Below are 12,200 nucleotides of genomic sequence, written 5' to 3' on the forward strand. Positions count from 1 at the left end.
TGGATTATCAGTGCAAATAAGATAATGGCGACAAGATAATACTTATCATTTATTAATATTCTAAAATCATAAAGACTGACTGAGTGTGTTTAAGAACAATGCAGCATCATGGTGAGGAACACCATAAATGGGCTTCACACACTGCCTCCATGTGGGCATTCGACGAGCATGATCAGCCAACTCTTTACCCACTAGGCTACTCCACCGCCACATAACACCATAAAGATGTAAGTGAAGGTGACCCATCCATCTCTCACAATACTGAGTGGGGTCCATGATAATCTGACTCAAGGTTGTCATCATTAAGTAGCCAACCAAATACGGACCTGGAATTTGCTGCCACACATTTCACACCAATTTTCTGATATGGGTCTCTCTTATACAGGAGTGTAGGAAACACTGGGTGCAGATAGAGGAAAGCGTTTCTGAAGTTGATATACAAGCAGCTAGACAAGCCGATTTTTGCAATGGGTATAACTATCCATACAAACCTATCAACAGACAAAGTGATTCTTAACTCTATGTGTTATACACTGATTTCTCATTTATCGTCAGTACTTTTCATTACACTCCACTACTGAGTCTAACAAAACCTTACGGAAGGTCGTGTCAGGTAACCATTGAGACTGACCAATCAGAACACAGCATACCAAAATCGCGAACGTGGACTTTCGCACGTACCTTTTGAACCTTTTATCTCGAAAAGGCTCGTACCCGAACGATTCCAAATGCCATTTAGCATACAAATGACTTTCGGGTGATGCACACGGCGTACGTACTGCCATGACAACAGCGAGTAATAAGTCGCTGAAAATAGTGTTTTTGGCAATATTCAAGAATGTCATCTTGCGGAAATATTAGCTAATGGTAACCATGTCAACAGAAACCCTTAAGCGTATATACTGCCAGTCAAATAACTGTGTCATATGCGGATTTTTGTTTGTTGAAAGATCTGTGTCAGTGACCTGAATATTTTGAAAGTCCCTCCGATCCATAAATAGTAGCCGTTGTCTGATTGGTTAAATCTATTTAACCGTCTCACATTTGATTGGACGGTCATTGGTCGCTCAAAGGTTACCTGACGCGACCTTCTACTAGGTTTTGTTAGACTCAGTGGTGGAGTGTAATGAAATACACTGAGACTAAGTGTACTTAGACTATTATTGTGAGGATAATGTACTATCACCAGTATTTAACAAGGAAAATTTTCATGAAAAACATGCAGAAAGTTGCCATTCTTACTCCCACAAATGTAGAGAGTCTTATTTTTCCAGCCTTTCACAATTTACCATCAAAGTCATTTCAGGGGACACTAGAAACTGGCATCACACATTGATGGCACATGGGGAAACCAACCTTGATGAGGGAATAGTCATTGTCCCCAACACTTTAATCATGATGACGACATCTTCCTATTGCCCTGATGGCAACACACCAGATTATGCACTTGAGTCTAGGTGATGAATTCACAGCCCATTCTCGAAACAGGTAACACTAACTACAGGTCATTTTAGAAATAATATACCCTCTGGCTACAGAAACTGTGACCTTGAATGGTGAGAGTTTTATTTTACACCACCTTCAGCAATATTCTAGCAATGTTTTAGCAATATTGTGGCAGGGTACACCAAAAATGGGCTTCACACATTCTACCTATGTGAAGAATTAACCTGGGTCTTCAGTGTGAAAAGCTAACACTCTAACCACTAGGCTACCCTACCACCTGTGACCTGGCTTAAGTCATATTCTAGAGCTTTCTACATAGCATGTGACCAAGTTGAGTCACTTTGTTCAGTAATTCATTCATGTCATGGCATGTCAGTTTGATGACATTCAGATCATCGATCTCTATAGAGATCTTGTAAGGAATGGTTGTATATTGATATTACACTAAACACAAAATAGTGAGGTGATAACATTGCGTGTAAGTTGTTTTGATTCCTGTTTAACAGACAATAAAGTCAAGGTCAGACAATCCAGTGATCAACAGCATGAGCATCAATCTTCATAACTGGGATACATCATGTGTCAACCAAGTCAGCAAACCAGATCACCCAGTCCTGTTAGTCGTTTCTTATGACAAGCATGGGTTACTGAAGACCTAGTCTAGCCCATATCTTCATGGGTCCATTGTGTTTAAGATTGCTGTACTTAATACTATGTGTGGGCCTATATTTGAATGAGCATGGTGTGGTCTGCTTACATTAGTTCAGACTAATGCCAATGTCATAGTTTCAACCCATTGAGTCACCATATTTTATGAGAGTATAGGACTAGCTCACAATGTAAAGAATCCAATCAGTTGCTGTTTTATCACTTGAATACTAAATGCAAGGCAGGGTGACAAGTACCAGCACCAGCTTTTAAAATCCATGAATGAACAAGCAACTTTCTGTTCTAGCGAACTAGCAACAGAGTGAGTGAGTTTAGTTTTACACTGCAATCACCAATATTCCAGCTATATGGCTGCAGTCTGCATATGCTGGACCAGACAATCCAGTGATCAACATTCCGAGCATCGATCTGCGCCATTGGGAACTGATTGATATAGTTTCAACCATGTCAGCGAGTCTGATCACCCGATCCCGTTAGTCGCTTCTTATGACAAGTATGGGTTGCTGAAGGCCTATTCTACCCTGGACCTTCAAGGGTCAATTACCCACAGAGGCACATCAACAATGAGTATATACCACTGAGCACATGATTGTAACAATATAGCAGAGTAAATGAAATAGTCGACCATATTGAAATTTTCTTTCAGAAGTTCTTCATGAGTGACTGGCAGCTGCCAGCATTTATACTAGGGTTGTTGATCTTGGACCAACTGAGTCAAGAATAATGGTAAAAAACATAAAAGCAAAATGAAATAAATTTCAAATGCCACAGCAAACAGTTCAAACCATGTAAATGGCCCGCGGCATATCCTGGAACAGAAATACAATTTGATGCTTCATTGCAACCATAGTCACACCATTCATGTGTTACAATTAAAGCAGCCTTGACTAGTTAAAGAAAACAGCTAGAAAACTACACACAAACAGTGCAATATAACTATCACAATCACTGCAACACAATCACTGTGGCAACACTTTCTACATTGGTTTACAGACAAGAACTGACAAATATATCATGGGAAATAAGTTATTAACCAATAAAAGGGCTAAAGGAAAGGGTTCGGCTGTCATAAATCTCAAATGAGGGTGGGGTGGGGTGGGGGATGGGGAGTGGGGGGAGACTGGGGTTGTGTATGAAAAAATTACTGTTCTATTCCCCAAATGAAAAGATTTGACTTAAGAACTGGGAAATAATTATGAAGGAACTGAGGAAGGGTGGGGTACCGATGGGGTGTTGTTTGGAGGGGTCAGACTGAAACAATCACACAATACAATTGGCAGGTTGGCTAAATTTGATGCCAATCCTATCATAATTATACTTTCTCTATTCACTGATTAGTCTCTAATTAACCAAGAGGCAGCTGAGAGCACAATCTTGTTGTATACTAACAATTTCATCATAAAACTCTTTTTCTCCGATCTATATTTCAATATTACTTAATGACACACTGTGTGTAAACCAACACAAATGAAAGTCTGGCTTGAGTCATAAGCAACAACAACAATAACAACCATGTGGTTTTTCAGGAAGCCTAAGCTAAGCATACGGTGTAGCAGCCTGTCACCCACCTGCAGGTTCTCTGGACAAAACTCATGGCCGTAGATGTCGATGGCAGAGAGGAAGATGGACTCCATCTGGTTGTGCCGAAGCTCATAAGGAGGCTGGTGGGCAGCAATCAGAACCTGGAAGACAAACTTGCTTCTTAATGGGTGGTTTGTCTTCAGTGAGTGAGTTTAGTTTTATGCTGCACTCTGCAGCAGTCAAATTACATGCTGCCATTCTGTAATTAATCACATTTGGACCAGACAATCCAGTGATTGACGGCAGCATGAGTAGTGATGTATGCAATTGGGATACGATGACATGCGTCAACCAAGTCAGTGAGCCTGACCATCTGATACTGTTAGTCAACTCATACAAGCAGCATGAGTTACTGAAGATCACTTCTAACCCTGATCTTCACAGGTCAGTTTCCGTTTCTGCAGGTGTGTGAATGAGTGTACTTACAACAGCATATAAGTGGCATCAGATTGAAGCAATCAAGCATGGAACAGACAATCCAGTCAGTGTCATTCTTAGCAATGATTCCTAGGGTCAGATTGCAATGACATCCCATTATACAAGTAACAGAACATGAGCACCTAATCCATGAGGCTGCGTAATCCACCAGCCAAATCATAGGTGGTTGGGGTATTTCACCCAGTTTCAGCAGGAACAAGCACCATAACCAGCCTGAGTAGGTTTGAGGCTTCAGCATTTCATTTACACCAAGTTGTGTAAGTTTTCAGAAGTTGCAGCATTGGAATCAGGGGCAGGAGGTATTTGTACCCAGACCTCAAGGTTTCTGGCTTTCTCAATGGCTGTGTGAAGCCAATGAACAAAACAGCAGAGTTTGAAATACCTGTCTGTCCAACTGCCTGGGATGGGTTATTTTCAAGAAGGAATGCTACATTTTCAAATTCCCCTGCCCGATGGTCGAGTTAAAATCTAGACATGCTCTGTGTGAAGATAATTTGTGGGCAGGCAAGTTTTGGTCACTGACAGCAAGTTTTACATCTAACAAGCTGAAGAGATTTAGAGAGATTTAACTGAAATTTCAGGAGTTTCATACCCTGCTAGCAGATTAAAGAATATCAACCTCATAGGGCCTCACAGGCAGCTTGCATTATTGAGTTAATAATGTCCATCCTGATGTATGCGCTTAGAGCATGGCCTTTGTGGCGTGGAGTTCAGTGCTATATAAGTGGCCTTATCATATCACTATTATTAACGACATTAGAAGAAGTTACATCAATACGATTACCTGTCTGGCTCGGAGGGCAACCTTGGCATTTTCCTTCTTGTTGAGCTGAGTGAGGTCATTCAAGATGGATGCCATCTCGTCTGTGACCCCTGGCTCCTTCCCACACAAGTGGTCCTGAAATCCAGCAACAAAGGTTTTCCTTACACTCATACACAAAAGGGCTGTACTGGGGATTTATGCTGGACAAGTCAGGCAGTTTGGGAAAAAAATCATTATGTTTTACTTCTGCAATTTTTTCTCTCTCATTGCATCAACTGGTCACCAGTCAGAGTTACTTCCCCTTCAACATTCATTTTGCTTGACATTTAGCTTCTGTATATGTTGTCGAGACTGATATCAGCATCTCTGAGTGAGTGAATGAGTGAGTTTAGATTCACACTGCATTCACCAATATTCCAGCGAGTATGCACTAGAAAATCCAGTGATCAAAAGCATGAGCATCGATCTGCACATTTGGCAACCTTCACTAGTCAGCATCTTAGACGACTGGGCCATGAATGACCCTTTTTGACAAGAGACAGACAATTCTTTTCAAACCCTGACCCAGAGTAAGATGTATAGTTAGAGAGGAACTTACAATGAGCATGATGACGAGGTTATTCTTCTGCTGGACAGCAAGATGGGAGAAGATCGTGGCTACAACTGTAGCCATGTCATCTTTGTTCTTCTCTCGTAACTGGTAGACACACTTGTCATAGTGACCTGTCACACACATAATGTCAGTGAACGCACTAGTTGAAGTGACTTGTCACACACATAATGTCAGTGAAAATACTTGTCGTAGTGACCTGTCACATACATAATGTCAGTGAACTCATTTTTCAAAAAGACCTGTCACACAGATAGGATCAGTGAACACACTTGTTGAAGTGACTTGTCACACACACAATGTCAGTGAAAACACTTGTCGCAGTGACCTGTCACATACATAATATCAGTGAACTCATTTTTCAAAAAGACCTGTCACACAGATATGGTCAGTGAACACATTAGTTGAAGTGACTTGTCAGACTCACAATGTCAGTGAACACATTATCCAAAGGACTTGTCACACACATAGGGTCAGTGAACACACTTGTTGAAGTGACTTGTCACACACACAATGTCAGTGAAAACACTTGTCGTAGTGATCAGATGCAACACACATGGTCACTCGGACAAGTTTTACATATTGTACATGATCTCTTGTTTTCACATTTTCCAGACTTACCCTGCTGAAATTGTAGCTCTACCCGGAGGTACTGGCGGAGGAGGTCCTGCACAACAGACTTGAGATGACCTCGAATACCACTGCGATACCTCTGGACCAGCTGCACGATACCCTGAGTTGTCATGAAGAAGACATCTCTCTCTGTTCGTTTTGTCAGTGTAGCAGCATAGCTGTCAATAACATTGGCAATCTGAAAGAAAAGTTAGCCCAGATTACATGGAGGGGTGAAATACAGAGACATTATTTCCGATGGTATCTGATATGATTTATTCAACGTTTATTTGATTTGATTTGAAATGAGTGAGTGAGTGACATACTCACCTGCTGACTAGGAAACTGACACAGGACGGATGTGATATTGCTTGCGTAGGAAGCCATCAGCCTGCGCATCGACTTCTCAACTTTGGCAGGAATTCTCCCAGAGATCATAGAAATCAAGTCCTGGAAGAGAGACAGACATTTCAAACCAGTCTCTCTCCTTGCTGCTGTAAGCTCCACATGTACAAGAAGAATGTGTGCAACTTAAATGACATTATCTCATATTAACATAAAGGATATGATAAATTGCATGAATATTTAACATCATCAAGGATTATGCTATCTCACAAATAGCATTTCTGTGAACTAACCTTGAAAAAGCACAACATCAAGACCTTAGACATGACAGTGACCTATGACATCGCCTTGACCTATGACATCACAGTGACTTATGACATGACAGTGACCTATAACATCAGTGATCTATACATAAGACCAAGCAAACTAGTGGTTGATAACAACTCTCCATTATCAGCCCTTACAACAGGCATGGAGTCCTGGGAATCTATTACGCCCCAGATTCAACACAAAGATTAATACATAAAGATACACCCAACTCAAATCATGTCCTCCTTAAAGCTGTCAATGAACTCGGTTAATACACCAAAGCAAACTCTTCTGTATCACAACCTACCTGCAGCTCTAGCAGTGGTAGTGACGGTTCCTTCAGACATTTCATAATGCATTCCAAATTAGCTATCAGCCTCTCCTTGAAGTAGGGTTCAGGGAGGACATATCCCGCCATGATGTTCTCCAGTTGTATGCGGGCCCGCTGGAACACCTGGTGGAGGCGGTCGCCATGCAGCGTAGGGTTCTGGGGGGTCGGTAGTGTCCCCGTGAACAGCTGAGCCTGAAACATACAGCTACAAGTGACAAGCAACAGCAATATCTGCAGGGACATATCTTATCAACATAATAAATTATGAACATTGTGCTTTCAGTGTGTCCGGTGATTTTCAAATTTATCAAGGGACAGGTAAACTTACTGCCCTTTCTCAGGACCTGTTTGCTATAAATATACTGGTCCTTTGACTTTATGACAGTGAATGGAAACACTAACTTTTGATTTACAACCCAAATGAAGGGTACATTTGCACAGTGCTGCTGTGTCCCTAAACTTAGAGCCTTTTACAGTACATCCTAGTTTCATTACACAAACTCCCTTGGTGTGGTCAGGAAGCCTTGTGGTAATGGTATTCGCTCATCACACAGAAAACCTGGGTTTGATTCCCAACATGGATACAGTGTGTAAAGCCCATACCTGGTGTCCCCTGCCATGACATTGTCAAAATACTTCTAAAAGTGGCATAAATAAAACTGAACTCACTCGCTCTTTGACAAAAACAGAGTGGACTTGGGTTTAAGTACAAGCAGTTAAAGTCACAGACTGCTATATACATACTTGTTGTACTCTGCTTGGGTCATCCAACTGCATGCGAGCCACAATCACACCTGGGTCCAACACTGCTGCCTGCCGCTTCACGTAGTGAATGCTGGGAGGAAAAAAGGCCATTACTTTATAATTAGAATTATCAGTTCAGCAACTCCTTACTGTATACTCTTACTGTAACAAAAATAAGTGAATCAAAGCGACTTTTGGAATTTTGGAACAAACTTCAAGTGATCACATCCTTTAAGTGGTATGAAGATTCAACATATGTCATATTTGGGGTTTCTAAATGGCACTGTGTAATCATGGTATGAAGATTGTTCTACTAACATTTCAACTTACTACACACGCTCTGTGACCATTCGTTCTGTAGACTTCAAATTACACATGACCTCTATATCAGCCTAACAAAACATGCTTCCACTTACCATCCGCTCTCTGTGGCGCGTAGTTCCATCACCATCTTCATCACCTCAATCTCAGCATATGCATCCCCTGCAAACACGTGACCTCCATCCTCCACGATGTAGTTGATCAACTTACCAGCAGATGGTGATCTAAACAGTTCAAAACCACTAATCAACACACTGTCAGAGAAGCCATGTTACTTCCACAAGTTCAGTCTGCTAATTATGAATTAAAACATGTAATTTGCAAGGTGGTTCAACTTTCAATGAATCAACACCTGCTCTGACTCATAAGCACTCAGATTACATTTCCATAAATGATGGTATTTTTCATGCAGCATATGACAGACTTGAAACTGTCAGACCAACTTGCAACTTCCAGCACTAATTGTGTTCAGATTAAGTCTATGCTTGTCTACTCTTAGAGTTTCAAACAGCTTTATTTTCTGAGCTTTCTAACAATACACTGATCACTTCTATGTCCATACGGCATAAACTTGTCAAACTCAGCACCTGGAACCCAAATGTAACCTAATTCTGGACACTGGTGATTAGAATTTTCAAAATTTCATCTTTACTGTCCGTAATATTAAACGCAAAGTCTTACTTAGGACACCTAAATGCAATAATTTACAGCGTGCCCTGTAAAATGCAAAACTACCATCTGACATTTCTGATATCCAAGTTGTTACAGTTTTCCATAACTTCATGTCTCCGCATGGGCTGATGAGATTTCATTTTTGGATTTGATATTTCCATGTGGTGAGATGGATTGTCATGGATGCCTGAAGTTCATGACCTGAACATTTGGCCACTGACCTGAGCACAGTGGGGTCATTCTCTCGGTGCAGGACACAAGTCTTGTTGCCGATGGTGACACGGTAACTGCTGACTTGGTCCTTCATGTAAGTCGTGTGACTGGAGCCATCCACTGACAGAAGCAGCCCACCATCAGACAGACTGAAACAATATTAGGGTGTCATGGATTCTGTAACTGAAGTCTTTGAGGAAGTGGGGAAACACAGGAACAAGCATGAGACTTGGGTTTAATGACATCTGTAATAGTGAAATACAGTTCTGCAGGAAAGTGACACAGTCTTACACAGCTTTCAGCAATATTTAAGCAAAATCATGATGAGGGCCACCAGAAATGGGGTTAACATATTGTGGCCATTTACAGAATCAAATCTGATGGTTCTTAGCATGACAAGCTGTTATCACTCTATCTATATAACAACTGTGCCATCATATCTGAACTCAGATGGAGTCTGGCAATTGTGAAATATTTTCTTCGGGATACTGATCCTATTCAAAACGAAATTTCAATGATAATCAGTTCTCACCGATGTGCCTCGACATCCAAGACAGAGTTGTTCATACACAGGAAGTAGCTGCTGATGCCCGTCTTGATCACCTGCAGACACAACACAACAAGGTCAACACTCACCTTACCATCTCATCCCACTGGGTAAAACAGAGGTATATATATCAATTATAGTCAGTATCAAAGCCCTCAAGACCATGAACCAAGTTGACAAGAAAGTTCACACATGAAACAACGATCTGCAAGTGACATATGCTTAACTTCACCTGATACGTGACCTGTCTGCTGTTCACAGGATCACATGTCCATGCAATGATACACAAAATACAATGTTCCTCCAACACAAAAGAATTATAACCTTCAGTGTTGTCACAAAAACTATCAAATTATTCAATACGAGTCATCAGCTTAGGGCTGAATTCTAAACACTGACATAATTCTCAAAAGCACCTATGAGAACTTGCTCTTCTAAACACAAAAACTACAGAATCCCTAATCAGAAGTTTGACTAAAAACATAATACAGAGCATACTACAAACAAGCTTACCAGTGTAGCAGTGTGAAGCGAAACCTGCAAGTGACATATGCTTAACTTCACCTGATACGTGACCTGTCTGCTGTTCACAGGATCACATGTCCATGAATGAACAAGCTTACCAGTGTAGCAGTGTGAAGCGAAACCTACCTGCAAGACGTACTTGATACCCTCCATTATGAACTCAACATCAGCAATGTTCTTTAAAGACGATGATGGCAAGATCTGGCCTCTGAAACAAACATTAAATCCTGTCTCATGCATTTCAAATGGTTGTTAACGGTTCATGGCTCAGAAATCCTGTGTAGCTGGCCAGCATGAACTTCAAAAGTTGGAACTGAACGAAAAAGCGTATGCATGAAAACAGAAAATTATACACAGGAACAAGGGTTGATGTCTGCTGATATCGAAGAAGAAAGGAATATACAAGTATGTGGAAATTATTTTGTTAGTGTCACTGAGAACCAGAAAGCATAACAAACCTCTCCAGCGAAGTCTGGAAGTCCTGGAAGCTGCCGAGGATCCTCTGGTCAGCAATGTGTAATGCCCCACAGATGACACCCAACATGGTGTCTGGTTTCTCCGCCTGAACCTTCTCCGAGATGAGTTTGTCCAGCCAGGCAGTGGTGATGGTGTTACCCTGGAAGGAGTCCGTCTCAAGGAGCTTGATGAGGTACTCCACGGTTGTGCGGAAATCTCCACGGATTGACAACTCCTTCAGGGCAACCACCAGGTTCCTGGACAAAATACAAGATCAAGGTCAAACTGACTGCAAAAGTTTCAAATTTGTAGTTAGCAGAAAACCTTCAGAGTCCACATGCCTAACATGGCTTGAAACCATTTCAGTAGCTCGTAACTACAACAAGTGTGAATTTTTATTAGCTACACTTATTTGACTCAAGGTATTCATTAGTGGCTTAAGTGATAGATTGGACCTCATACTCAGTATCTCCAGGATAGATGTTCCGATAAATCTTTACTTCACCCTGGATGCATCGACGCATATTACCTCTCTTGGTTGACTGTACCTATATGTAGACTGAATGACAATGAGTGAGTGAGTGAGTTTAGTTTTATGCCACACTCAGTAATATTCCAGCCATATGGGGTTGGGAATGACAATGACAGAATTTGAAGAATTCCTTACAAATTGTAGCCTCCAATATAACAAACAGTTATGTCGGTAACAACACACTATGTCGGTTTCATGTGGGAAATAATAGTCAACTAATCTATAGAGGTGTGTCTTCCAGCCAGTTTGCCTTGCTGATTCTGATCCTAAATCTGCACAGTCAGGTTAAGCCAAGTGTGGACTGTTACTCACTCTCTAGCATCTTCTCGGTCTTCTCCCCAGGAGAAGCAGTGGCCGAACTGGGAGTCTGCAAATTCATGGAGGCCTCCAGACGCAGCTACACTGAAATAACCCCACACGTTCTTGTTGCTGCGGAAGTTCAGCTCCTGCACGGTACCGGAGCTTGGCTTGAAGCCTTCATCAGGGTTCTCGCTGGTGATCCTGGCAGCAATCACATGACCTCTTGGATGGGGTTTAACTCGGGGGTTGTCAAAGTCAATGGTTGTCTCCCCCCACGGGTCTTCACCGTACAAAACACGGATGTCTTTGATACGATGAAGTGGCAAACCCATCGCAATCTGGCAAAGAAACAAACCAGGTGATTACTTGCAGGTGAATCTGTACATGATACACAGGCATCCAATGAGTGGATAAGTATATGAATGAGCGAGTGAAATTAGTTTTACACCACTCTCAGGAATATTCCAGCTATATGGTAGCTGCAAATAAATGAGTCTAGAAGAGACAATCCAGTGATCAATAGCATGAGCACTGATCTATGCAGGTGGGATACAATAACATGTGTCAAACAAGTCAGTGAGTCTGACCACCCGATCCCATTAGTCACCCCTTATGACACGTATGAGTTACTGAAGATCAATTCTAACCCCGATCTTCACTGGTGGATGAGTATAATGGGTGCTAGGCCATGGAAGATACAGTTCAAGAAATAACAGATTCTTCTAGCTATCATGTAAAATGTCCTGTTCCTTTTGGGTATCAAGCAATAACAGAGAATCAGGGCCC

General features: G+C 41.5%; 1 protein-coding gene across 4 annotated transcripts in view; it reads right to left on the reverse strand.

Moving 5' to 3' along the window:
* Window positions 1-12,200, reverse strand: part of LOC137287453 (acetyl-CoA carboxylase-like) — a 59,740-nt gene that overhangs the window by 23,244 nt on the left and 24,296 nt on the right. For 3 of the 4 annotated variants that reach the window (XM_067819760.1, XM_067819759.1, XM_067819761.1), the window contains 13 exons: window positions 11,427-11,752; window positions 10,585-10,839; window positions 10,253-10,334; window positions 9,587-9,657; window positions 9,063-9,203; window positions 8,265-8,393; window positions 7,849-7,939; window positions 7,081-7,296; window positions 6,450-6,569; window positions 6,129-6,318; window positions 5,496-5,620; window positions 4,919-5,032; window positions 3,684-3,797 (listed from right to left, as the gene is read on the reverse strand). In XM_067819760.1, the coding sequence (XP_067675861.1) occupies window positions 3,684-3,797; window positions 4,919-5,032; window positions 5,496-5,620; window positions 6,129-6,318; window positions 6,450-6,569; window positions 7,081-7,296; window positions 7,849-7,939; window positions 8,265-8,393; window positions 9,063-9,203; window positions 9,587-9,657; window positions 10,253-10,334; window positions 10,585-10,839; window positions 11,427-11,752 (1,974 nt within the window). Of the gene's footprint in view, window positions 1-2,900; window positions 2,925-3,683; window positions 3,798-4,918; window positions 5,033-5,495; window positions 5,621-6,128; window positions 6,319-6,449; window positions 6,570-7,080; window positions 7,297-7,848; window positions 7,940-8,264; window positions 8,394-9,062; window positions 9,204-9,586; window positions 9,658-10,252; window positions 10,335-10,584; window positions 10,840-11,426; window positions 11,753-12,200 lie in introns of all 4 variants that reach the window. The other variant, XM_067819758.1, reaches the window with a different exon arrangement.

Source organism: Haliotis asinina, chromosome 6 (genome assembly GCF_037392515.1).
Source record: "Haliotis asinina isolate JCU_RB_2024 chromosome 6, JCU_Hal_asi_v2, whole genome shotgun sequence".
NCBI lineage: Eukaryota > Metazoa > Mollusca > Gastropoda > Lepetellida > Haliotidae > Haliotis > Haliotis asinina.